The sequence below is a fragment of the Culex pipiens genome, chromosome 1 (genome assembly GCF_016801865.2).
Source record: "Culex pipiens pallens isolate TS chromosome 1, TS_CPP_V2, whole genome shotgun sequence".
NCBI lineage: Eukaryota > Metazoa > Arthropoda > Insecta > Diptera > Culicidae > Culex > Culex pipiens.
The window spans coordinates 135,470,107-135,497,055 of NC_068937.1; the positions used below are offsets into that span (position 1 = coordinate 135,470,107).

Consider the following 26,949-nt stretch of genomic DNA (forward strand, 5'->3'; position numbering starts at 1 on the left):
GGGCAAGACAGTGAAAAAAACAGGACAAACTAGAGTTACTCCGGGAGCAAACGGGAGGAATCGAGAGAAATTGGGAGAAATGAGAGAAATCGTGCCATTCTCGTTAGAAATGTCACTTTTGACATTGATGACGTTTCTCTCCGAGTGTCATTTTTTTCTATCAGACACGACGACAAAAAATTTTTGGCTCAAAATGCGGTTTGTTTGTATAAAGGTTGATTAAACTGGACTTTTTTACCCCCAGGGACGTTCCGGAAGAACCTGCAGCAGTAAATTGACGAGCGTGGGTGCCAAGATTTCCAAGAAAGCCATGCCTACGGTTCCACCTGGCAGCAAAACGAGAGTGGCGGGTTGGACTTTGTTCAATAAATTCTGGCATCTTCTGCTGACCATCAGCCCTGCGGTGGGCCGTCCAACGTCAAACTCTGGCACAGATTCTGCGGAATGAGATTGTCCATGCTGTCCACCCCAATGTTTCTTTGTTGGTCCTCAGCAGGATCGGTCCCGTCGATCTCTCCGCATTGTTTTAATTGTTAAACCTGACCGCCGTTATCTCCTGGACCTTCAACTTTGACACAAACATTGGCTTGAAGCTGGTCCGCTGCAGATACCGTACATCCGGCGTGAATGCGGGAGACTCCAGCACAAACGTCACCAACAGGTGCGCCCAAAGCGGAACACAACCTCCTACATACTTGTCGATCGGAACCTCCGTGAACCAGTTCGGCTGCTTGGTTGAGCATTGGGAAGATTCCCAAAAAAATCATGCCTACTGGACCACCCGGAATATGTTAGCGGGTATTGGTGAAGTAGACAGTTAGGAAGGCCAACGTGCCCTTTATCTTAGTGTTCGGCACGGTCCCTGGAATGTTCGTCGGGCTGGCCCGGAAGCAAGCGTTCTGCATCTTGTTCATCGACGTAATCGATGCCGAGCTTCGGTGGACAATCCAAGCATGAAAAATCCTCAATCATCTGCTGGTAGAGATGGACGGGTTTAACACGACCACAGACGTGGTTCTGGCAGCAACGGACTGGGTGGACAATCTTGAGAAGGCGCTGCTACGTCCCGGCCGTTTCGATCGAACAAGCTTTGTGCCGGACAAGGTTCGCGCAGTATTTTTCTAGTACATCCCAATCCGATTTGCCACGGAAGATGGCCGCATGTCTCGGGTTTCACTGGTGCCGCATCTCGAACGGATCAAGCCATCGAGCGTATCATCACCGAAAAGAAAACGAACGTCCTTGCGTTGGAAGAGAGCAAAACGTCACCTACTACGAAGTTGGACACGCTGTTTCCAGGTGGTTCCTTGAGAACTCAGATCCTCTTCCTAATCTTTCCATCATCTCCCGATCCTAGGGTCCAAGGGTCTATCAAACAATTTTCTAATCCAATGCATAGCCCATTTTTTGTAATTTTATTGTTTTATTGGAAACGGTAATTTGTAAAATTAAACAAACGAACGGCCTACGGAACACCAGCAAGTCTATTTACAAATTTCCCTCGTTTGCAGAATTTCCTCTTTGAGGTGCTTCAAATCTGGCCTTATTTAGGAACAATAAATCGAGAAATTAAAAGTGAGAGTGTGTGCAACATGGAGTTAAACTTTCTGTGCAGTTGCTGTGAAGGTTCCCATGGCACTTCGAAAAGTTTAACTCCATGTTCCACGCACACACTCTCACTTTTAATTACGGATCAGCGTCGTGACCTAGTTGGAAAAACTACCACCGGCACCGAACAACACGGTGGACTTCTTCTTAGCAATCAAGGCGCGGCTTTAACCGGTAAACACTACGCCGGGCTACTACGTTGCGTAGTGAGAACGGACATGCACTGCTGTTGGCACTGGGCTCTCCTCCACCCTCTGAGTTCAATTCGAGGTTGGAACTGTTGTTGATCTACTTCGTTTCCACGCTGCTCTTGCTGGAAAGTTCCACTCCTCGGTTTCCGGCTCGATGCTAACTGTCGAGAAGTCCAACCGGAACTGGACCCTGACGAGCAATCGGCGAACACATTTCCATCGTTACTTGCTCCCCGACCTGACGACGAGGAACAAGTGCCCCCGGATAAGCCATCGTTTTGGGAATTTCGAGCGGTCAATATCGCACAGTTCCGCATCCTTAACAGCTGAAAAACAAGGGCTGCGGTCGCATTCGGGGTAGGACAATCCTGCCGGTTAACCAACCTGCCGAGGGAGAAATTTTTTGCACAAAACAATCACAAAATTCGTCAATTAGCGAATTCCACAAAGTATTTTACCTTGGCGCATACTCCACGCGGACACTTGGTCACTGTTTTGGTCGAAATTGACCGCTAAGGGCCCACAGGAACAAGGACATCGAAATTTTTACTAAAAACAGAAAAGTTCTCCACGCGAAACAAACCGGTCCAAATTGTAAATAAACAAAACGTCAATTTCTTGTTACGCTCTTCTCTCATTTTTTGCTCTTTTTTTCAGAGTAACCGGGAAGAAACGGGAGCAATCGGGAGGAATCGGGAGAAATGTAGAGCAACCGAGATAAACTGTCAAAAACAAAATTTCAGAGCAAACGGGAGCAAAGTAGAGGAAACGGGAGAAACTTGGAGTAATAAGAGCTACTCCCTTGCTCACTGTCTTGCCCCGAGGACAAAATGTTGCAAAAACGTTTTTTTTTATAGAAATTTTACTCGATTTTTTTTAAATTCAGTTTTCCATTTTAAAATCAAATTTGCAATTGAAAAGTACTTGCACCGTTTTCAAGATATAGTATAATTTTAACTGGCAAATTTCAGTTTTTATTTTTCAAAGCAGTGTTCATGATTGTCCGTTCCTGCAAAGATTTTTTTTCCAATAGTTGAGAAAATTTTAATATTATTCAATATTACGCCCATTTGGAATATTAGAGTTCATTCCAAAATAAAAAAAAATGATTCATTTTTTAAACATTGAAAATAAAACCATGAGTTTGAGATATTGGTACTAGAAAGTAAAAGACTGATTGGATGAAACTTAAAATTGAAAAATAAATAAATTTTCTTATTTCTTTTTCTTTTATTCGCTGTATTTCTGCAACTAGAGATCAAATCTTCAATGCTTCTTGGGAAAATTTTATTGGAAATTTTCTAAACTTTTTGAAAAAATGTGTTTCAGAAATAAGCAGCTTGGGAAATTTTTTTTTGTGAAATGTTTACGTACCATATTTGTTATTTTATAGATGATCAAAAAAACAACTTTTAAGATTTTGGGCATATTGCAATTAAACTTGGTTGGCATTGACAGTTCAATATTTAGGTCGCTTTGCGAACCACTGTTCAGCAACCAGTTCTTAACGGATCGGGCCTCATTTCACTCTTACAAATATTCGTAAACAAACAATTCTATGGAAATATCGTTGACTCATTGATGCCCTTTTGAGATATCGGCAGAGATTTTTGTTAAGTTTCCGTTACACATTTGAAAAATAGCAGTGCTGCCAAAATCTCTTTTAGAGTTTTTATTCTTTTCAGCTGTAGTCGTCGATGTAATGGCCCAGTCCACTTAAAAAAAAAGAAGTAGCAAAATATATAATTATTATCGCGAGCGTGTGCATACGAAACTGCAATTTAGCGCCCCCGGGAAAAGACATAAAATGCACATGTCGGAGCGCCATCTACGGAGAGGAGGAGAAAAAAAAGTGGCAAAGAAAACTTCAACCCAGCAGGCTTTGGCTGGACCGCTGGAGCTGGGGCAAAAGTTCAAATCTTGACTTTTTTTTGATAAGGTCCTATAAACAAATGTAAACATTGAGTGTATCCCTTTCACACCTTATGTCAAAGTCCATCGGAGTAAGCGGGATACACTCAATGTTTACATTTGTTTATAGGACCTTATCAAAAAAATGTCAAGAAATAAAAGGGATGCCGCTGCCGATTACATCCAGGGTACAGAGTAGGCGGCGCTGGTGGCGGAAGAAGCAATTTGGGGCCACAGCCTGCTGCTGCTGCAATCCTTTCGGTCATCATCGCATGAACGGCGAATGCCGCCGCCGTCACTGCTGCCATGTGAGTGTGTGTGTGTTGAGATATATTAATTATACGCCATTAATTTTCGGGTTCGTTACTTTTACATTGGAAAAGCATTCCTTTTTTGCATCATCAGGGTGTGATGGAGGACACGGGGGGGATGCTTTTATCGTGCGCCGGGAACGGGCTCCATTATTGTTGGTCAGAAAGGGCAGATGACAGGGCGACGGTCATTTGACAGACACGGCAGGTGACATGCCGGCGAGTGTCATTAGCGGAGCAGTGCCGCCAGTTGGCTTGTTTGTAATTTTCAAAGTAGTTGTATTAAAAACAAGGAGGGATTGTGTCCCGGATGGCATCACTTCGTGCGTCCAGAACATCCTCAGTTTAGAACCTGCAGCCGGTCATTATTCGCGATAAACGTGTAATCGTCGAAAATGGTCCGCGTCGACGCGAAAATGTTCCTGCGGGTCTCCGTGGACCGGTAATGACTATCCCGAACGCATCCCGGTTCGGCAAAATTGCTGCAGCAGGCTTCCACCACAGTAGGCTGCGCGTTGAAGTATTTCTGACGTTTAAAGATGATTGCTTTGATGCGTGCTCGGGACGTAAAATTTGCATGTTATAAAGTGTTGGCCCGAGGCGTTGGCGCTGTCCACGTTTTCGCTAACGTTCTAAACCCATGCAGCAAAAGTGAGTTGAACTCAGCGCTAACCAGGATTTATTTAGCGTGTAACATTTTGACAGATGAGCAAATGTTCGAAAACGTCTACAGACTACGAAATGACGGCTAATGGTTTGCGAAAACCGCGCCCGGAAAGCAATCGCCGCCAATCGTCGTCGCCAACCAGACCAGAGAGCCTACTTCGATTAGACGCAATTTCGTGGAAACCATTTATCTTCATTCCACCTTCTCTCCACCAGTCGAAATAACACCAGGGCTACTTGGATTCGTTCCACCGGGCCTGCTGAGCTGACGGCGGCTTCCTCTCAGACTTTTCCTTTTGCGGGCCTTGGCTTGGCAGGCGAAGGTGGGCCTTTAAATTCCTGTGCACCTCAACTTCAATTTTTAAAGTCTCGTCTCTCCGTCCAATCGCTGTGTTCGCCCATGCTTAATGGACTGTTACAATCGGAACACACCGGGAGAAATACGCACGCACATCATCGTTTGGTTTTGCCTGACTACCCATGGGAGAGAAGAATCGGTAATCAGATATGGCCTCGAGGCCCTCTGATTTCGTCTACCGGGCCCTGAAGGGTCACGCCGGGTCAGCTCTACCGCGTCGAAAACTCTGGATTCATTTTACTAATCTAGGAATTAACCTCACTTTTGAGGAGAACGGGGGCAAAAGGGAGAAGACGAACCAAGGTGAAACTCAAGAACGTGACTCCTGTCCGGCCATCCGAGAAGCTTGGCTTCTCCTCTCCTCTCGATTCTTGTTTATATCCAATCTCATTACACGAGGTTCGGGGTTCGATTTAGAACCGGGCATCATTCGATACTTTACCGAAGGACGACGACCGGTAGCACCATCACCTACTTAGAACGCAGTAGCAGCTGTTGTCGGTTGAATGAAATTCAAGAAGAACCTCTTCGTTAGAATTGTTGGCTTTGGAAGAGGTACTTTGCATAAGGAGGAGACTTGACCCCATGCAGCAAAAGCAAGTGCTTAAACTCACAAACGTACGCAGTTTTTTTCAGCGTGTACGTGACAGCTCGACATCAAATCAGAATCGCGATTTCGCAGCGTTTCAACTTGTAAACAGTCTTGTTTACATCTTTAAGTTTAAGCACACAACATCAACTGCCAAATTTCTACTGTAAACATTGCGGTCTCCGACCGCTCGCTGAATCTTTGATCTCTGAACTCGCTCAACAACTCGTCGCAATCCGAATCGGCATGACTCAACGAGTCCGAAGACCTTGAAGAAACGTGAAACCTCAGCGCCGAGGGGGCTGAAAAAAAAAGCGGAGAGCCAGACACACAGATATATACTATACGAGCTCTAATGACAGTAATATAACCATAAAGTTGGGCTTTCCGCCGCGCTGCGGCGCAGACTGACGGACTGCCGGACGGTGAGTCGCAGAAGCAGTGGTGGTCACTCGCAAACACCACGAGAGCGATTGAAACAATAAATATCAATTATCAGAGTCGAAGCAGCACAATCGTAGCAACCCGTGCGCCACAAACAAGTTATTTATGTTGCACAGTGGTTGCAGCGCGCTTTGAATATCGGACTGTGTGACAGCTGAGCCGAAATCAAGGCCACCTTTGACAATTAAGTTTATTTAATTCACAATCCAATTACCGCCGGTCTGCTGTGACCTTTGCACGCGGCAATTTGCCAAAAACAGGAAAACGGACACCTGCCACGGAGTTCTGACGAGTCACGTTACGAGCAACTTGCGCAACAATTAAATTAAACTTGCAAGAAGTCGGACATCTCATCATCTTCGGCTCGCAAGAAGTGTTTTCTTGGAACAACAAAAACAAATCGATCGCCGGGTTCCCAGCGACTTGAGAATGATGCCAATTAATCGGCCAAGTGAGAATCGAAACACTGCTTGCTAACGAGAGCTGTAATTTATTAAATAACATTCTTGCGTGAAACTTGTGCATTTCTTGCCAAGTTAGGTTTAAGTAGAGGTTCACGATTGGTTCTGCTGCAACGCGTCAAACGTCAAACAACTTGGTGGGGTGCGCGCCTACTGGGATCACTCCTCTCGAAGGCGGTAATTACAGTGAGTGATCGCCATATTTGGACTTCCACGTGTGCGCCTACTTCGTTAGGGGCGCAAACATTTTGGGCACAAAATTGCCTGTCATCGGCTATACCTTCAATTTATGACAGTTACACGACTGCGCGCGTTCGCGCGCCATAATGGACCTCTTTTTTTATAGCGCGAGCGCAAGCCATTATGGCACAACAATCCTAATCTGACCTTCGTCAGCTTAGTCCGATTAGGTGCAAAAACCTCTTTCTCTTGTGCCGTTTTCCCAGCTTGCCACTTTCAGCCTTGTCTTCTTCGAACTCCACCGTCTTCGTCGTGCGCCTTGTTTGTTGTTGTTGTTGCCAGCTTCGTTCACCTCTCCACTCTGTGTTCCATTCTCCACAAATTCGCGCAAGTCGCTCTCTTTGATTCGTCTCCGTCACCAACACTACCGAATCGAGCAGGTAACTTTCGGGGCCCGCAACCTCCACACGCACACTTGGATGCTTGCTTTTTTGAGCAACAACTTGCGTCAGTAGCTCACCTGCGCTCGGATACCTGGCCTGGGTGTATGCGTGCTGGCAAAGCCTGCTGCGCGCGCCCGTTGTATTGGTGCTCGCTCACCGTTTCGATTCACCAGGTTGCTGTGTCGTGTCTTGTCTTGTTGCTCAGTTGCAGTTCGTTGTCCGTCGCGGAAACTTCGTCGTGCGCGGAAGACTTTGCGGTTTTTTTTTGTTATCGTGATTGGTTTTGATTCTATTGTTGCTGTTGTGTCGTTTTCTAGTGGTTTTTCATTGACGTGACGTGATTTTGTGTGAAGAAAGGTGAATTTTAAGTATTTTAGTCTTCTTTCATCACCTTTTACCTAGCTTAAGAGTCGCGTTATTTGTGCTAGTTTTTGCTTCTTTTTTCCCTGTACGAATTCGATCGACGTCTTGTGGAAGACATACACAAGAAGTGGAGGAAAAAGGTCTTTGCGCAGACACACACGATATGTGGTAGTTTGTGTGTTTCAGCAACCAGCGCTCGAGCTTTCCACTTGGGCTCTTGTGAGGCTCAGTCGCGGTGTCGGCGCGCACAATCACTGGTGTTAATTAACTGTGTACACAAACGTCAAACGGAGATTTGGAAGAAGTTTCCGGAAAGTTGACAGCACGTCATAGCGTGCAAAGTTGGGGTAATTACCGACCCCAACGAATACCCTTTTCCAGGGAGTAACGGGTTCAACCTTTGGGGCTTAATCTACACGTGACTTGCGGTTTAGCAACGGTGTGAGCCGAGCGTTCTTAATTTAAGACCGCGAACAAAGTAGGCCGCGCAACTTGCGCTACATGACTACTGGGATCAGTGAGTAACGCTGTGGAAGTGCCAGAAGCCGCGAGTCATCCAAGTTGGCGGTAGTAATTTGCGCCGTCGACTTGTGAAGCAGGTGATTTCGCTGAGAAACTGCTATGTCTAAAGTTTCCTGTTGACTTTTCCAAACTACTTCTCAGAATTGTCAGGTTCCGACTTCAGCTCTCCTAAAAGACCCGACTCCAACAACAACTCCCATACAAAGTTGCTGAAAATAAGCCGACTCCGAATCCGCTGCCCTTCTGGTAAAAACTTAGTAGGATTTTGTTTCAATGTGACAGCTCTTTGTTTACATCAGGACATTGTGAGAAGAAGCTGCACATTTTGGTCTGAAATTGCTTATTATGTATCAAAATGTTCTCAAAACTGTTTTGATCAAACGTAATACACTTTTTGCCGCATGACAAGCCTACACATATGACAACACTTTGTTTACATCACGACACTCTGAGGAGAAGCTACAAAATCTAAAGAATCCATATCTCAGTTATGATTTTTGACTCAAAACTTGCACAAAAGTAACACAGATTTGACACAAACCAGAGGTCACCAAATGTGACAGCTCTTTGTTGACCTCTCAAAACAGTGAAGAAATGCTGCCCATTTTCAAATTCAAAACAAAGCAATTTCCCGTTAACCTTTCTTCCCGGACACTGCCTGCTTTGATTTGTTACAAACCGCAACAGGCCCCCCTAAAAACCCTAGACCTTACCTCATTGTTATGCAGGAGGGCACATCCGGCGTCTCGAAAGCGCCCACTCCACCCTCTTCGTGCAAGGCCATCCGTAGCCACTTCCTCCTTTCGCCGCAGCCTACTTTGATTACACACTAACGTGAAGCTAGGCTGCGTCGTGAACAAAGCGAAACCCGGGCTCTTGTAGCGCCCTTCGAGTTCCCATGTTTTCGAGGGTCTTTCTTTTTTAGCGTTTTCAAGCGGCACGCATGACTGCGGGCGGTCTGCCCGCGTAGATTCCCACGCTCCGGTTCGGGTCCGGCTGACAGTCTGTGGCCTGTTTACAAATTTCCCGAAAGGGGGGTTGCATTGTAAACAACGCAAACATGGTAGCCAAAACAGAGAGGGTGTCTGCTCAGGTGTGTCTGTGGGAATTTCTCGAGCTCGAACTGTCAAGCTATTTGAGGTCGAAACTTTGTCGAAGACTTCAAGCCGTTACGACACGTCGGCTTCATCTTCATTGTTCGTCGCCTACTACTTTGTGTCGCGTCTTATCAGCTGGTGCAGTCAACGATGTCGCGGCCTACTTGTGTTGTCGACCTGCAATACCGCGCTCGCTTCTTCGGCGGCGACCTTATCGCACCCGAAACAGCTGTGAGCCAGCACCGGGCTACTGCGATGAGTAATTTTACGGTGTGACAGTCGAAGATGGCAGGCAGCTAATTAATGGCGTAAAAGTTGCCGAAAAGGGGACGACCCCGTTGGTAATTGGGGGAATTTTGGATGTGCCTGCCTGGTTCTTGTTGACTGTTGCTCGGGAGGGAGGGAGGGAAATGACATTTGCAGTGTCAATATTTAGCTTGGTTTCGGAGCTGAATAAACAGGGTTTTCCACGTTCAAAAATTTACCTGATTTTTGGCAAAGAGCGGCGGCACCCCTCATTGAGGAATGATTCAGGCAATTGGCTGCAATATTTTGCAGCCCCCTCAAACTTGTCTTATCACACATCGTGTCGAAAAAGGCGATGACAGGGCAAGTGGCACGCCCGTGTGTTGTTGGGTTGCTATCGATAGCAGAATTTTGTTTGCATTTCAGCCGGTCTGATAAAAGAGAGGGGCTAGAACCTGCAATTTTGAAATTTGTCAACAAACACGGTGGTTTGTTTGCCGGTTAAACGATTTCCGAGTACGGAGATGGAACAAATTCTTACTTGTGATTTTAAGATTTGTTTGTTTGGTTAAATTTTTATTGACAGATTTGACTGATTGACAGGTTTAATTTTGTCTTGTTTTAGATTGCTTAAAATTAAATGTACTTACCCGGTCTACTACACTGGAACATTTCACCAAAACACTTACCTTCGAACTGCAACAACTGTCAAAACATAATTTTGACCAACCCGACCAGTAACTTCCGAAGTCCTTGTTCGGGAAACGCTCCAAATTTGTTCTCGTTTCGTATCACATCTCTCCTCGGTCATCCGGGGCAACCAGCTAAAAAGTCACGTTCCGCCTGCTGCGATTAATAAACGTTTCAACCCCCTCAAACACCTACTACTGTCAAATTATAGACTAACTCAGTACGCGCTGAAACACAAGGATGAGGGAGGGCGCTAAATCACAACCTCACGCACACGCACGTACGGCGCACGTGCCACCGGTTCCTCTTCCGTGCAGTCATCACTCGCGACCGGAACGCCCGGCCTGACAGCCGCGACAATGTCAAGTGACACTAATGGTGGTTTACGTTTTCTTCTTTCCCTCTCAACAGGTGTCGCCGCGATAACTTTTGCCAATTTTGCCGGTGAAAATAGATAAGAGGTGCTTTTTGTTCGTGTGGGTGTATTTGTGGGTTTGATAACGGTTATCGGAAGGGTTGTTTCCGTGCGGAAACCCAGGAAGAAGAAGCCGTGATTGGAAATTGGAAGTGCATCGTGATTCGTTAGCGATTGATATCGCTGGGCGTTGCTGTAGCTGGTGGCGTGTGAAGCCTACTTCGATCAAGGCCTGGCGCTAATTGATTCGCCCATCAGTGAAAGTGCGTGCAAAACCACGTGTTTTAGCCAATAAAAAGTGAAAAATTGCAGGGTGGTTGAGGGCCGTTATTCGGTGTGCATGGAACCGGTTCGGAATGAAATCGTGGCGCGAAGCGCAGCGTGAAGACCGCTGAAATTGGTTTTCCGGTTGGGTAAGAGAGTGAATTGTGGAACAGCAATATAAAAAATCGATTCAATTTGTGTGCGCATTGGTGAAGTGGTCGAACGTTCCGGAAGGGTATAGATGCCGCCACAGATTTTGCCGCGCTCCAAGATGCAGTCCCGCGAGCATCCCTTTAACCGCTCGACGCGACCTCTGCTGGAACGGCGCGCCAACGGAGGTGCCCAGCCGCAGGTGCTGAGCAGCAAGCAGATCAACGGGGCCAAGAAGGTCACCCCGCCGTCAACGCGCGGTTTCAACGACTTCAATCTGATTCCCCGCCAGTACGAGAACGTCAACACGGGCTACCCGTGCTACCCGTACGGAAGTCCGCCGTCGCCGACAAACCTCAACAACATTGACTTCCAGTTCTCGGACGTCCGGACGGCACAGCCCTACCGGCCACCGGTGATTCAGCCAGCGGCCACGGCACGTGCCAACTACTTTGCCGCGGCCAGCACCAACCGGAACAACAGTGACCACGAAGAGGACGACGACGACTACGACGAGCTCGTCTATCATCACAATCAGATCAACTCCGCGGTCCTCAAACCGGCCCTCCAACAGCCGGTAGGACCACCTCCTCCAACGAGCTCGATCCGGCGGCGCCTAATGGACGCCGCGTGTCCACCGGTACCGCCCCAGCGGATCATTCCGGTGGAGACGCCGCCGCCTCCGCCCCGCGGGGACACCCCCGAAAACGATGGGCCCTTTGTGTTTGGCGTGCACCACCCGAACACCTTCACGCCGGCCTACAATAGCAGCAAGGCCGGTGGCGGCACCAGCTCGGCAGACTCATCCGTCCAGGTAGGTCTTGGCCGGTTGTTGGTCATTGCGTTGAAATGGGAACATGGCAAAGGGCCAGGTAGTAAATGCAGATTTATGGACGCAAAAGGACCAAAGTGCGATGATTTAGTTGTTTTTGTTTACGAAGGCTCGAACCTCTCCCCAACCCAAATTTGAGTACAAATAAGAATCTTGAAATGTCAAAATTTGGGTCAAATTGAACTTTTTTTTCTTTACAATTATTAACTAATTTCCAAAGTTATATATATTTTTTTTAGTTTCGAAAAAAACGGCCTTTTTAAAAATGCGTCGACTTTCGTCGTATCGTTCATCTCCCAACGAAAAAGGTTCACCTTTTCACTCCCAAAAAGACTCTCCTCTGTAATTTATCGATTTGGCCCACATCCCGAAATTGAACTCTCGACCCAACATATGTTTTCTCACCGTGTCGACTTGGTCGTCGGCCCACAAAGGACGAAAAAGATTTTATAGCCAGAGCCAGGAAGTAGGTATCCTGGAACGCGTCCCGTGAGACTATCCGAAACTAAATCATCTCCGTACTGCTGCAGTGTGTCGAGTCATTAAATTTACGGTCGTTTAATACTGAGCTGGCGTTGTTAAGTCCCAACTTTTACGGGAGTTTCGGAAACTTTCAATCTCTCTGTCTCTTTGGTGCGCAATTTTATATGCAGTTCGCACTATTGTTTTATGGTGCAGCGGCATTGTTTGACGGTTGCTGGTAGTTTGCGAGAGTCTCACGAGAGGTTTTTTTTATGGCGCTGAATAGATATCTCGACTCATCACTAGCTTTCACTATGGTTGCAGATGATTTCACAAATTAATGGGTTAAAGTTTTATTGACAGAATTGACAGAGTGATAGGTTTATCGTTTTTGTTTACTTAAAATTACTGTACTTACCAGCTTGTTCAACTGCTCCTATGAAATGTACTTACCTGAGATCTGTCAAAACATATTGGTAGAAGCAGTAAGGTGCTCGATTCTGACGTCCGTGTTAGGGAAGCATTCTTTATTTTAACTTGACCCCCAACTAGAAGTTGAACAAAAAACTAACTTAATCCACCTATGTGGTTGGAGCCTTCCTCACTCATTACCAACAATGGCTGATTTGGTGGGGTTGTAAACAAATTTCATCTATTTTATAGATCCGGAATAAAATAGTACATAAATATCACTTAAGTGGCCATATCTCGAGACAGGGTTGCCAGATCACCAATGTTTTGGACTCATTGGAAAGGTCTTTTGATAACCTAACCACCGATGGGTCGGATGGTGTATCCGGACATAGTTTACATACATTTAAGTGAGATCCGGCTACCAAAAAGTACATAAATATCACTTAAGTGAACATATCTCGAGACAGGGTTGCCAGATCTTCAATGTTTTGGACTCGTTGGAAAGTTCTTTTGATAACCTATCCAACGATGGGTCGGATGATGGATCCGGACATAGTTTACATACATTTAAGTGAGATCCGGTTACAAAAAAGTACATAAATATCACTTAAGTGACCATATCTCGAGACAGGGTTGCCAGATCTTCAATGTTTTGGACTCGTTGGAAAGCTCTTTTGATAACCTAACCAACGATGGGTCGGATGGTGTATCCGGACACAGTTTACATACATTTAAGTGAGATCCGGCTACCAAAAAGTACATAAATATCACTTAAGTGAACATATCTCGAGACAGGGTTGCCAGATCTTCAATGTTTTGGACTCGTTGGAAAGGTCTTTTGATAACCTATCCAACGATGGGTCGGATGATGGATCTGGACATAGTTTACATACATTTAAGTGAGATCCGGTTACATAAAAGTACATAAATATCACTTAAGTGACCATATCTCGAGACAGGGTTGCCAGATTTTCAATGTTTTGGACTCGTTGGAAAGGTCTTTTGATAACCTATCCAACGATGGGTCGGATGATGGATCCGGACATAGTTTACATACATTTAAGTGAGATCCGGTTACAAAAAAGTACATAAATATCACTTAAGTGACCATATCTCGAGACAGGGTTGCCAGATCTTCAATGTTTTGGACTCGTTGGAAAGCTCTTTTGATAACCTAACCAACGATGGGTCGGATGGTGTATCCGGACACAGTTTACATACATTTAAGTGAGATCCGGCTACCAAAAAGTACATAAATATCACTTAAGTGAACATATCTCGAGACAGGGTTGCCAGATCTTCAATGTTTTGGACTCGTTGGAAAGGTCTTTTGATAACCTATCCAACGATGGGTCGGATGATGGATCCGGACATAGTTTACATACATTTAAGTGAGATCCGGATATATGTGAAAACACATTTTTATACATAACTTTTTATCTACTTATCGAAACTTCAATCTGTATAAAACTCGATCTATGGGACCCTAAACCAAGTCGAATGCATCAGGTTCGGGTCAAATCGGTTCAGCCAGTGCCGAGAAACATGAGCTAGTTTGTTGGTCACATACATACATACACACACACATACACACACACATACACACACACATACACACACACATACACACACACATACACACAGACATTTGTTCAGTTTTCGATTCTGAGTCGATATGTATACATGAAGGTGGGTCTACGACGTTTTTATACAAAGTTCATTTTTAGAGCAGGATTATAGCCTTACCTCAGTGAGGAAGGCAAAATAGTGAAAGCTGCGACAAACAAATGACGAAATTTCTCATTCCCAGCACATTTCTCTGCGGCAATAATTGCCGCAAGCTCCTGCCAAAAAAGGAAACACAACAACAGCATCGAGAAGCCTTAATTTGTTATGTAAATCCAAAAATTAGTAGCAATGTCAGAGGGACCCTGGCTGTCATTAGTGCCGGGTCCCCTTCTTGTTCTGTCCGTACGAGCCTCTCAATCTCAAGCAGCAAGCTAATGACAACCGAGTCTCGTTTCGCTAACGAACGAAGAAGGCTGCGACGACCACATTTGACACTGTCAACGGTGGTGACCTGCCACCACCGGGGCAAATTTTGCAAACATTTTTCAGGTTGGGCGCAACATTCCTCAAGCCAAACACGAGAACCAAGTTACGTGTGCGGTTTTCGGAACGCCGAATCTCCTCGGGTTCTAACCCAGTTACGGTGACAGCCCGCGAGACAAGACCACGTTGCGTACTTGAAGGCAACCGGCGTGCGTAATTCAAGTTGGGGGTTGAGAAACCGCAACGCAAGCATCGATTGCCGGTAGATTGATTTAGCGTGCGGGCAAGATGGCGAGCGCGATGTCGCACTTGACATTTAGGTTGAGGTTTTGTTTTTGCTTATGAAATTTAAGAAGTCTTAGGAAATGCCTTGAAAATCACGCAATCTCTTGGTGTCTGTGAGGAAAGTGATTGCATGAAATTTATTTATTTTGTTGAAAATTATTGACAGTGACAGTTGACAGATTTATTGAGTTTGTTCTTAGCCTTAATGACTATTGTAACAAAGATGTACTTACCAAAAATAACATGCTGGAACTACTTACCCCGAAGCAATTCAACAGTATCGGATATAGCTAGGTGCTTAAATGTTACGTCCGTAACAGAGACCACGTCAGTTCACGGCGCGTTTGAGTTTTTGAATCGATAGATTTGCCATCCGTTGAGCAAACAAAGCTCCCTAATCCAAAGTAAAGCCCAACTAAATTGCATCACAAACGTCAAACCACTTAACCCCGACTAAAAAGTGACCGCGCGTCCTCTCCCGAAATCCCTTATCAAGGCCATCTTTGTTTGATCAAACGGCAAACGTCGACTTTGTCGACGACGACGATGGCCTGCTGTGTTGACCTGCCTGCAGCCTGCTGCGCTCGTTAAGGTGACGACACAGTACGGTGCGTGAGAAATGCCCTATGTGTGTGCGAGTTTGTCCAGCCGTTCTTTTTTTTGTCAGTTTTTAATCGTGATGCAAGCTTCCAAACGCAGTGGTTAGCTCTTTCGTGATGCAACCCTGCAGCTGTCATCAAGCGCTTCGACACCTTGGGAACTTTTTTCGTCGTCGTCGTCGTCGTTCGCTTTTTCGGTTATGGCTTTTTTTCACTCTCTTCTTGAGGGATTTGATGAAGTGGTTGTGATTTATGGCCAAAGTTTACCCGCTGCTTGACTGTTGACAAGCACACGGTGCGTTGCGTCACTTTCTGTGTAGCAATTTAAATAAGTAGGAGTTGTCGGAGCTTTGTTTGACCTTCTCGACCACGTGCCTTCCCGTTCTGCGAATTTGTCTTCATAAAATCGCGCTGGATGTGCCCTAATTGAATCCACCTCGACTTGGCAAACACTCTGCGGCTTAACAAGCGGAAAGAAGGGAAAATCCCGGATCTCCCGAGACTCCACAGAAGTTACCGCGCAATAAACCGCTACGAGCGGTGTTTGATTTGTTTTATCCCTGTGTTTGCGCGCTGGATTCTTTTTCTCCGTTTTGAAAAATGCTGTACCGTGCGGAAAGTAATTTAATATCACCGGGATGAAAACGAAACTGAAGAAGTTCGGAGAGGTTCTTCGCGTTCTCTGCGGCTTACCCCCCCTTTGGAGGAAAACGTAATTTTTATAATCTGATTAAAGTCTCCGGTGCAACCATCGCAACCGACGGACGGACTTTGTCTTAGTGTTATTGCAGTGCCACGACAGCTTTTCCTCCGGTTGGCGAGAAAAACTTTCGCAAGAAATGGGAAAAAGTTGCACCGTTCACCCACAATCAGTTAGGCAGCTAACGAGTCGGAACGACAAGCCCTGCCTGTGCGCTCCAGCTGAACTGGACGGTCGGACATACACACGATAAACGGGACCACTTTGGCAGTTAATCGGGTGGACTGTTTATTGACAGCATTGACAGGGTGACAGTTTTAGTTTATTGTGGATTAGGTGCACTTAACGTACTTACCCGGACTGAAAACTGCAACGCTGGAACGGACTTACCTGCGGTCGAAAAACGTTTGCTTAGTAGCTAGGTGCTTGCTTCTGACGTCCGTGTTAGGGAAACGCCCTCTAATGCAACAAAGTATTCGATTCTTAGGTCTGTGACAGCTGTCCGCTGCATTCCAATCGATCGAAACCGCCTGCTTCGATCGATCCCACGCTCACTGCACAGCTGACAGTTCCCCTCCGCTTCCTTCCCTCCTTCTTAGTGGTTAACCAAACCCAAGGCCTGCTGTGATTGTTGCTGCCGCTGCGTTTCAACCGTAATTACAGTTCCCGATCTGCGCCACGCCTTGCTGGTAGGGTCTTCTTCACAAACCGACGACGAAACATCCGGGTTCCGGTCCGGTGGCCCTACTGCGCGGACTCCCGGGAGTGAAATCGAAACGCCGTGAAGAGAGCAAAGTCGGTTTCCTTTCAGTCTGTTTGGCACAAACGGAAACAATAACAACAATGGAGCTCGCACACACACACGAACGCATTTGCAGAAAAGAGCTTCTGTCAAGCGAGAGTGTTTCTCACACTTTCCACGGCTCTAACCTTGTTCGAATGTCGGTTTTGCTTTGTTTATTTCTTCACAACTCTCGGTTTTACGCTCCCGGGCACGTGTTGTGACCCCTTCTCGGTTTCTTGCGAGCTGACACAGACAAATAGGCTTTGACGGGGCTCAAAAATGCTATTGATTGATTTTAATGGTGAATCCCGAAGTGTTTCGAGCAAATCACAATAAGCTTGTTCAGAGCCATCAGTTTGACAATTGAATTTGACGGTTGAGTTATTCTTAAATTGAATACTTTCGAATCAGTTCGCAAACTTTAATGAGAATGTACGGTTGACAGCTGTCGAATAAACATATCATGCAACATATTCCATAGTGTGCACATTTGACAGCTACTCTTTTTTTTCTGGCGATGAGTCCTAACATGTCTGGGCAATAGTATTTTTTTAAATATTCATTCACGCAGAAAATTTTTGTAGAATCAGCCTGTACGAGATTTGATTCAACAATTTTTTTGTTGAATATTATCAACGCCGATTTTGCGTTGAAACAAACTTTGATTTTCTCAATTCCAAAAAAATCTTTTGTTGTTTTGAAAAAGTTGCTTTGGCGTTTAGCGTTGATTCAACAAAATCTTGATTTTCAAATCAACAAAACGTTTTGTTGATTCAAATATGCCTTATTTTGCTGCGTGTTCCATTTGTCTTGTTTTGACATTTTCAAAGCGATCATGGGTGCAGCAAAAGTCAGGATTGGCCGCAGGGAAGGTTATACTTGTTTTCAGTTTTCTTTTTTATGAGTATGACCTTACTGGATTCACTCCTAATAGTAGGGAGAAATAATGATTTGCAACTTGACTCTCTCTATTATTAGAAAATAAAATTTTCTTAAGTTGATAAATTTTGATGTCAAATAAAGCAAATTACCAAAAAAAAAATTTTTTTCAAAAGGGCTTAACCCAATTTTAGGACATTCAAAAAAATCACAGGAAAAACGACTATAAATAAGGTTATGCCCTTTGTTTACATCAACCCTAGCTGTCACCTACAACGCTAAAATAGGGAAGAAAACAAATCCGCGAGTATTTTCCCCCTACCCAAAAATTCCGAATAATGTCAATAATCGAACACTCAATTTCGTCGAACGAGACTCCCCAAGACTTCCCCGAGACTTCCCCAAAAGTGAGGTTGGGGAACGCCGACTTCTTAAGGTGAAGGCGGCGCGGTTTAATAACTAGCTAGACGTCGACGACGTCATGTTTGGGGAATTCTGGTGCAAAAAGCAAGGCCTCTGAACAACCCCTTGGGAAGTGTGAAGAGGAAGAAGACGTAAAAACTTTTGCTTTTTATTTTTCGTGAGGTTCCGGAACTGGGACGTGGGAAAGGGCGCGCCTTTGCATACTTCTTTTTTTGAGAAATTGAAATGGGATTTTAAAATTGTATGAAAATTGAGTTCGGCGAAAGTTTCCGGCGCCGTGTGGGGCTGTAATTTGATTTTTATCGACGGGTTGGGAGCGATCTCTGATGTGGGTGAAAATTTCAATATAATAATTGAATCTCAATGAGCTCGCGATAAAAGTTTTGCCCTTTGAGCTCGGTTTCAATGGCTGACGCCATTATGGCAATTTTTGACAGCTACAAGGAATTTATGATAATTTCTAACAAACTTCTAATAAAAAACTCCGCAGCTGTCGGTTACTTCCGCACTGCATGTGTCAATTTCCTCACTTCTTCGAATGCAATCGTAGGGTGCGAATTGCGAAGCGTTATCACAACCTTGGAGCTAAGGCGGAGCAGGCCCTGACAATGCATATCATTATCATGCGTTGGGTTTGCCAATATTTCAAGGGCTGCTGTGATATGGTCATAGACTTAAAATTTAGAAATTTTGACATTTTGTTTGAATTGCAGTGCTGCCAGTTCTGCAAAACTTGAACTTAAACAAACATATCTTTTTTAATGTCTGGAATATTACTCTATGTTCTAACCTTGCTCAAAATGATTAGAACTTGAACCAGGAAATGTTCGATGGTGCAATTAATTCTCCTCTATTCCTGGAGCTTGTTTATGGCAGTTCCGAGCGCAACAAAAGCTGTGTTATCAATAGCTACTGTTAGATTTTATCTTGTTTTGGTTTATTTCCGTTGACCGTGTGCTATCAGTGAGGGTGACTAACTGGGATTATTGTTGGCAGACAAGTCTCGTGGTCCTCTACGCTCGAAACCAGATTACCCGGTGGTTGATTAGAGTCGGCTATTAAGGGATTAATTTTTGCCACGAGCTTGAAAATGCTGGAACATTTGTCGTGTTTTGATTTAGTTTTTTTTTACATGAAGTAGGGGAAATATACCCATTTTAATCACTCTAAGCCGTTCGACCAATTCTCATCACTTTTGCAATTTACCACTATTAAATCAACATTTTCAGATGTATCAACAAAGAAGAATTGCTTGCTCACTTTTATTTGAGCTATTTATTACTTTGGAACAGACAAAAACACTTTATGAAAGCTGTAATTCATGATCAAAGTGCTGATAGGCCGATAATAGAAATAGGCTGAGAAAGGGTATAGTTCCCCTACAAAAACAGCAAAAACAGTAAAAATAGCAAAAAAGGCAAATATAACAAGAATAACAAAAATCACAAAAATAACAAAAATAGCAAAAATAACAAAAATAACAAAAATAACAAAAATAACAAAAATAACAAAAGTAACAAAAGTAACAAAAATAACAAAATTAACAAAAATAACAAAAGTAACAAAAATAACAAAAATAACAAAAATAACAAAAATAACAAAAATAACAAAAATAACAAAAATAACAAAAATAACAAAAATAACAAAAATAACGTAAAAAACAAAAATAACTAAAACAACAAAAAATAACTAAAATAACAAAAAAATAACTAAAATAACAAAAAAATAACAAAAAAAAAACTAAAATAACAAAAATAACCAAAATAACTAAAAAAAGCATAAAAAGAAAAAAAAATGCAAAACAGAAAAAATAGCAAAAAAGGCAAAAAATTAAAATGGAGCAAAAATAGCACAAATACCAAAAAATGCAATAACTAAAAAAAAATGCAAAAATTTCTAAAATTACAAAACATGCAAAAATTGTAAAAAATGCAAAAAATGCGTAAATTGCAAAAATCGCAAAAATTACAAAAAATTGAAAAAAGCATAGCAAAAAATTGTAAAAAAGGCAAAAATAGCAAAAATAGAAAAATTAACGAAAAAAGCAAAAAAATTGCAAAATAATCAAAAATTGCAATTTACTCTTTAGGCTCAAATGTTTGTTTTAATCTAATATTTTTCTGACAAAAAATATCAGAAACATTCAACGCACTGCATCTCTCTCATCTTATAACTGCAGAGCCCATTAAACCGATTAGGCCGCCCAGGCTACTTTGATTACGTTGTTGTTCATGCCGGCTCCCGCCACCACGGTTCCAATCAATCCGTCTGAGTCCGGATTGTGTAACCCCCTCCGGTTCGTCTTCACTCGCCTCACGGGGTCCAAAACCTGACCCAAGCCCCAACCCATCATCCACGTTAACCACTAATGGCACTCACAGTCGATAAAGAGACCACAGTTGACCACTTTGATGCGGCTGAGGCCAAGCTGACAGTGATCTCGCATGCTTTGATGTGTACAGAAGGGATGCCCCACACCACATTCCAGGTTCAATTAGCCGATTAGAAATTTAATTAACTGACAACGAGGGGTACGACACTGACAATCTAAACAACTAATTACTCACTGTCTTGCCCCTTGACCAGCGGAGTTCACGTGCCCCAATTTACGACTCGTTACGAGTAGATGGCGCCACCGCGATTTAACAACAACAAAAAACGAAGAAGATAACCCACAAAATCGGCGAACGCGAGCGCGCACGCTTTGGCTTCGTAATTAGTTTAAACTCGTCTCCTCTCTCTCTCTCTCTCGCTATCGGCTTAATTTATCGCCAATTTTCGCGTTCGGCGTTACGGCCGCGGCAAGCCCCTCGTTTATGGCGGCGCCACTGGTCATCAGCTCGAACTGATTGATGTGATGTAAGCAGGGGGCGAAGAAAAACTCTCGATTAAATTTTCAAAAGGTCCTATCTGCATAGGAAACCCATGAGGGATAGGTTGTTTTGAAAATTTAATCTAGAACTGTCCAAATTTGACAACATATATTTGCATTCAATGGACGCGCCCCGTGTATTGTGTAAGGCGCCATCTATGTTTGACAGAAGCGTCACGCCAACTTTGTTGGTGGCGCGCGAGGGGTACGACACGTTGACAGCTATTATTACGAGCGGCGGCATTTTCTCCTCTCCGCTGCAGCGGACAGGTGTTGCTCGCTATAACAAGATGTAAATAGTTGCCATAATGAGCGCATTGTTTTCCCCGGGAAAGTGAAACAAAAGCGGAAAGTTGACGCGGGGGTGGGACACCCGACAGAGCACGTGTAAATTGATTAACAGTGTAACAAACCCAATTACGTGGCCGGTTCCCCCTTGCGCTCCGTTTGGCCTACTTTGTTGTTAGTTTTTCCCTTCCGTCACGACAACGGAACGGACCGAACCCGGAGGAGGAGAGTGACTCCATTAAATCAGCGCAGATAAAGTTTCAGCACGTTTCTTGTGCACTATTTCGCGAGTGACAGTTTTTTTTCTCTCCATCGCCTACTACTGTTGTTGTCGCGGGCTGTCACCTCCTCGAGGGACTTCTTCTGTTGACACTTGTCAGCGCGACGGCGAAAACGAAGACGAGAAGCCTTTAGGGTGCTTTCGTTTGGAGCGGATTTGCATTTCTGGAGGTGAAACCCGGCTGAAGCCAGTCAGTAGGGTAGGTCGCCGGGGTTGTGTTCTATTAAGCCATCTTTCGGTACAAATTCGACGATTGTCGTCAAAATGTGTCTTTTCACTTTACTTTCGGCTGAAACGGCTTGATATCGAGCCAATTGAAGAAATTTTTGTACTGGGAAAAAGAGTGACAGCTGCTTGTTTACTTCGGTACACCCTATTTTCAAATCCCTCAATTTTGATGAGTTTTGAGAAAAAAATCAAATATGACAGTTGCCGTCCTTACTCATTTTTGAGTTGGGTCGATTTTGACAAAATTTGCGTCCAGTCAGCATCACAGCAACCGAGTTGCGGTGGCGGAGGAGTCTGGAGAGGCTTCTCGCGTGCGCCATCTATGAAGTGTCACGTTTCCGGCCCGGGCTTCGCGGCCGCATATTCATGACGAGCTCGAGCCACCCAAAGTGGTACTTCAACAACGGGTTGATGGGGGATGCACTCGGGGGGTAAACATCGGGTTTGGCTTTCTTCCGCGTAGTGGGATGTATTTTTTTCGACTCCTCCTCCGGAGGGATAGAGATCTGTTTGCGTTTTTGATATGCAATTTTTGACGCGCGCGCTGAGTGGGTAAGCTTGACGGGAGAATCTCGCTAGTCGCAGATAAGTGTGTATGCAAACGTCACAGCGGAAAGGTCAGCAACTCACTTCAGCTTGGTAGGCCATGACCCGCTAGAGGGGTACAACTCCATCAAGAGTCCGGTTGCGTGTCGCATGGCCTGCTGTGCCGAGTTGCTACTGTTACAACAATGTCTTCGAAGTGAGGACACGCCATCCGACCATTCATTCTATGGTTCTGTCGGCATTGCAGTAGAGTCCTTCAACCTGTCACAGCGGGCAGTCCCACTGGTGCTATCCGCACCCAGGTGAAAAAGAGTCCTCATAGAAGAAGAGACACAGTCGTTAAGGTTGAACAAGGTACTTTGTGAACTTTTGACATGACCAAATTTGTTGACGCCATTAGCACTGTGGGACATAGATAAGCTTTCTAGATAGTTTATCTTTCACTTTTGAAAATTTGTTACAGGGGTAGGGTAAAGTCGGTCCTCGAAATGACCCCCAAGGGTCACATCAAGCTAAATTACTACTCCATGTGACACATTCGGCAACCTTCCCCTAATCGACGACCGTGGTGGTCCCTAACTGATAGGAGTACTAATTTTCAACAACTTTGCAGCCACAACCACCATCAATATAACAAACGAGCGCGCACTAACAGACGTCATTAGTGGTTGAACACGGAGGGAAAAAAAGCATTAAAAAAAACTCCAACGAAACAGGTTGCAAACACGCTGCAGAAGGAGCCCGAGCCCGCTCATTATGGTGCATTACATTTGCCTTTTTTTGCAATTAACTTCAATTTGTGTTTATGTAAATGACTTTCCTACCCCCCTTTCGGTACCAGTAGGCGCGCGCTTGTCAAAAGTCGCCTACTGTGTGAGTGTGCGTTGCACCGAAAAAAAAACAAGTTTCAGACCGCTCAATACGGTGTATGTGTGCACACACACACCAAACGTTCATTGATGGCGCTAGAGAAAGGGTTCGCGCAAAGTGCGAGGGGTAGGAAAGTGAAATGGGTAAAGATGACGGAAGGTGGGGGCAAAGGCAGTAGCGTAATGCTAATGAGAAGCACTCGGTGGCTCCTCCACTTAGGAGGTATACAATTGTTTTTTGTTGCTTTCTGCAATGTTTACATTAGATGCACCGCGATGTTGTAGTGGTTTGTTTGTGCGGAAATGTGTTGTACACATATGTGTTTGTTGTTTTTTGTTTCAAAGTGTAACTTTGACGTTTGAGATCATGTTAAGGGCTAAGGTTTTCCTTCCATTAAAGTTGAAATTTTCTCGAAAATAGTGCATTTTTCCGGTAATCCGCTTCGACAACTTGTAGCCAACGTTCTTAAGTTTCTTCTGTTCAAATTTGAGCGTGATTAGATTAATTTAGCTTCAGTTTTTGTCTTTTTTGTAAGGAGTTTCAGTGCACTTTGAAAATTGCATTTTTTTCCCCTCAAATATTACAGCCTTCTAATTAGTGCTTAGAACACACTGCTCAAAGGTAACCAAGCGCATTTTAAAATGCAAAAGTGCACACATCCCACACCGCAAACTGACGTCGAGTGCGACATGATTACAATAAGTACCCCCGGAGAGAGACAGACAGACAGAGAGGTACTGGAAGCTGAAAACTAAACGAGAGCTTAGAGGATGTCCTTCACTCCCACGCGGTAAAACAGTTCCCAGTTGGCGGTTGGAGGACCACCCACACGACGACGCTCGCAAACATAACCTCACATACTCGAAAGCATCAAAGCAAAACGCGCTCAATCTCTCTGTCTGTGTGTAAAAAGGGGAAATCATTTCGCCATGGATGGGCAAATCTCTTCTGCTTTTTGCATTCCATGCAAAATGGCGAAAAAAATGTGTAAAACCTACTTTTTCGGTCAAATCGAATCACCGTGTATCGTTTTGACAGTTATCAAATCGACCACACTAAAAGAAAAAAACACCTCAACTTCATGATACTTCGCAAATACAGTTGAATTTCCTACTCAAACTTTGAGTACTGCATCAAGGGCCGCCGACGTTCACATTAATTCGAATTATTTCCTGCCCATCCGGCGGCCTGTGGTGCGGGCAAGTGTTGCTCCTTCCGACAACCTCGGTCATATATGAGCTGTGCAAAGTAAAGAGGACGGGGGCATTTTTTCCGCTACTTGGGTTCTGGTTCTTGGTGATGATAACTTTCCCATTCCGACGACGAAATGCAGGAAGTTCGCCCATTATGCACTTTTTTCTGCTGGTTACTGCTGGTTTTAAGGACACACGCTAGTTTGCTCTCTATTTGCTAACTCTTTGTTTTCTTTTTCTCGTTTTTTTCTTTCTTGCAGAACACCAGTGATATTAGCTCTAGGAATACGTCGTCCAGCGAAAAGGAGAGGAGGGCGCTGGTCAAGGAGAAGAAAAACTCGAAACGAACCAAAAAAGGTAAGTTTTGTTTATGTATTGACATTGATTAATTTCGTTTTAGAGTGAAACTGTCAAATCTGACATCACGCAGAAAAATAAGGCATATTTGAATCAACAAAACGTTTTGTTGATTTGAAAATCAAGATTTTTGTTGAATCAACGCTAAACGTCAAAGCAACTTTTTCAAAACAACAAAATATTTTTGTGGAATTGAGAAAAACAAGGTTTGTTTCAACGCAAAATCGGCGTTGATTATATTAAACAAAAATTTTGTTGAATCAAACCTCGTACAGGCTGATTCTACAAAATATTTTTTTGCGTGATCTTAACACGCTCTTTCACAATTTCTCATTTTTGAGTTATTTTTGTTTAGAATTCTTCAAGACTGGACCTACTCTTGAGAAGTTTGACTCAAGTTTACTCAAAAATATGAATTAAAATTACATTTTATAGGGATTGACATTCTATTGAAAAATTATAAAAGATCACTTCTGTCATTCAGTAAGTTCAATTTTGATGAAATCTGTGTTAAATTTACTCGGAAATGAGTTATATTGAATGAGCGGGTATGGGATTTTTTATACGCTAATCTATATCAAAGCTCATTTGAGGATTTTGTTTACCCATACTCTTGAAATGTTTTTTTTATGATAAAATTTCATTTAAATTGCGGGAAGATTTTTTGAAATCTTTCAAAATTGAGTTTAGCGGAAAAAGGTTTACTAAGTTAAATTTTTTTGCAAGGCTTATTTAAAAAAATGTTAATTCAGCTTTTCGAAAAAAACATTTTTAGATTTGGGCACTAGGGTGGCTTGAAGTTGTATGAGATAATTTTAAATTGAACCATCTCATTCAGAACAGCCATTTTCGGTCCCATTTGGGCTCCCGATTCAAATTTACAAGCAAAATTTTTGTGGGCTGTACTATTCATTTTTTTTTTATTTTTGTATGGCCTGACACTATTCAAAAAACATAAAAATGAACTTTTTATTCAAAATTCGGTAATCTTAAAATATCACAAATTTAGAACAATTTTAATGCTTTTGAAAATCATATTTTTTTTCTAAAAGTTCAGCTTCGTTAAAACAAAAATTGTTCGTATTTTCGTTGACTTCAAATTTGTCGTTTTATGTCTCTAAAATCATTTGATGCATTTAAAATACTTGTTGTGGGATTTTTATTTAATTTGATTTAAAAATATGTTTAATTTTTAAGAGTATGCCGATTTGCACCCACATTTTTCGCATTAGTTCCTACACACTACTTTCAAACCACTCTGTTTTCGTCAAAATCGAACCTGCTCAGAAATTAGTAAATAAGAAATCTCTCAGATTAGACTAAACTATAATGGTCTGAGCGAATTTGAACCAATTATTGTTGAATTCTGTGTGAAATTTACTCAAATGAGCCAGATGACTTATTTACTCATTTCTGAGTAGGTTGGGTTAACGAAAACTGGGTGAATTTAACGTGCGTGTAAAAAACTCGAAATTCTCTCAAATCTTTTACTTGAATCTGCTTTAAAACGGAAGTGGTTTTGAATCAGTTTGTAAAGAATTTCCAAGTCAGTAAAATTCAAATTTTGTAACGGAACTCGATTCGAATCGTATACGAATTCCGGTTTAAACGCAACCGATTCGAAAACAATGTGAACTGACTGGGTTTGACAGTTGGACCTAGTTGCCAGATAAGTTGTTATATTGGCATTATATGTTTTGTTTGATTAACAGCAAATATTTTGCCAACTCAATAATTTTGTCAGAAAAACAAACCTTATAATTTCTTTTCCAAGAAAAATATTATTATTATTAAATTTAAAAATCTAGTCAGAGGGAAATAATGTTGGAGGTTTGTATACTCAGTTTTGAGTTGATTCGAGTAAAGTGTTCCAAATACTACAAATACTCCAACATCAATTTCTGAGTTAGTTTAACGAAATCTGGGTAATTTTGTATCAGAATGCAAAGTTCTGTTTTGACAGCTAGGCCTGGTTG

General features: G+C 43.4%; 2 protein-coding genes across 5 annotated transcripts in view; one reads left to right on the plus strand and one right to left on the minus strand.

Annotated features, from left to right (window-relative positions):
• LOC120418328 (matrix metalloproteinase-2-like) overlaps nt 1-10,423 on the minus strand; it is a 28,085-nt gene extending 17,662 nt beyond the window's left edge. The window contains exon 1 of one of the 2 annotated variants that reach the window (XM_052711310.1): nt 10,080-10,423. In XM_052711310.1, the coding sequence (XP_052567270.1) occupies nt 10,080-10,201 (122 nt within the window). In that variant the 5' untranslated portion in view covers nt 10,202-10,423. The remainder of the gene's footprint in view (nt 1-10,079) is intronic. The other variant, XM_052711309.1, reaches the window with a different exon arrangement.
• Nucleotides 7,351-26,949, plus strand: part of LOC120418347 (uncharacterized) — a 172,022-nt gene continuing 152,423 nt past the window's right edge. The window contains exons 1-3 of one of the 3 annotated variants that reach the window (XM_052711314.1): nt 7,351-7,519; nt 10,492-11,723; nt 24,877-24,973. In XM_052711314.1, the coding sequence (XP_052567274.1) occupies nt 11,001-11,723; nt 24,877-24,973 (820 nt within the window). In that variant the 5' untranslated portion in view covers nt 7,351-7,519; nt 10,492-11,000. Of the gene's footprint in view, nt 7,520-7,720; nt 7,873-10,491; nt 11,724-24,876; nt 24,974-26,949 lie in introns of those variants that run through there. The other 2 variants (XM_039580698.2, XM_052711313.1) reach the window with 2 other exon arrangements.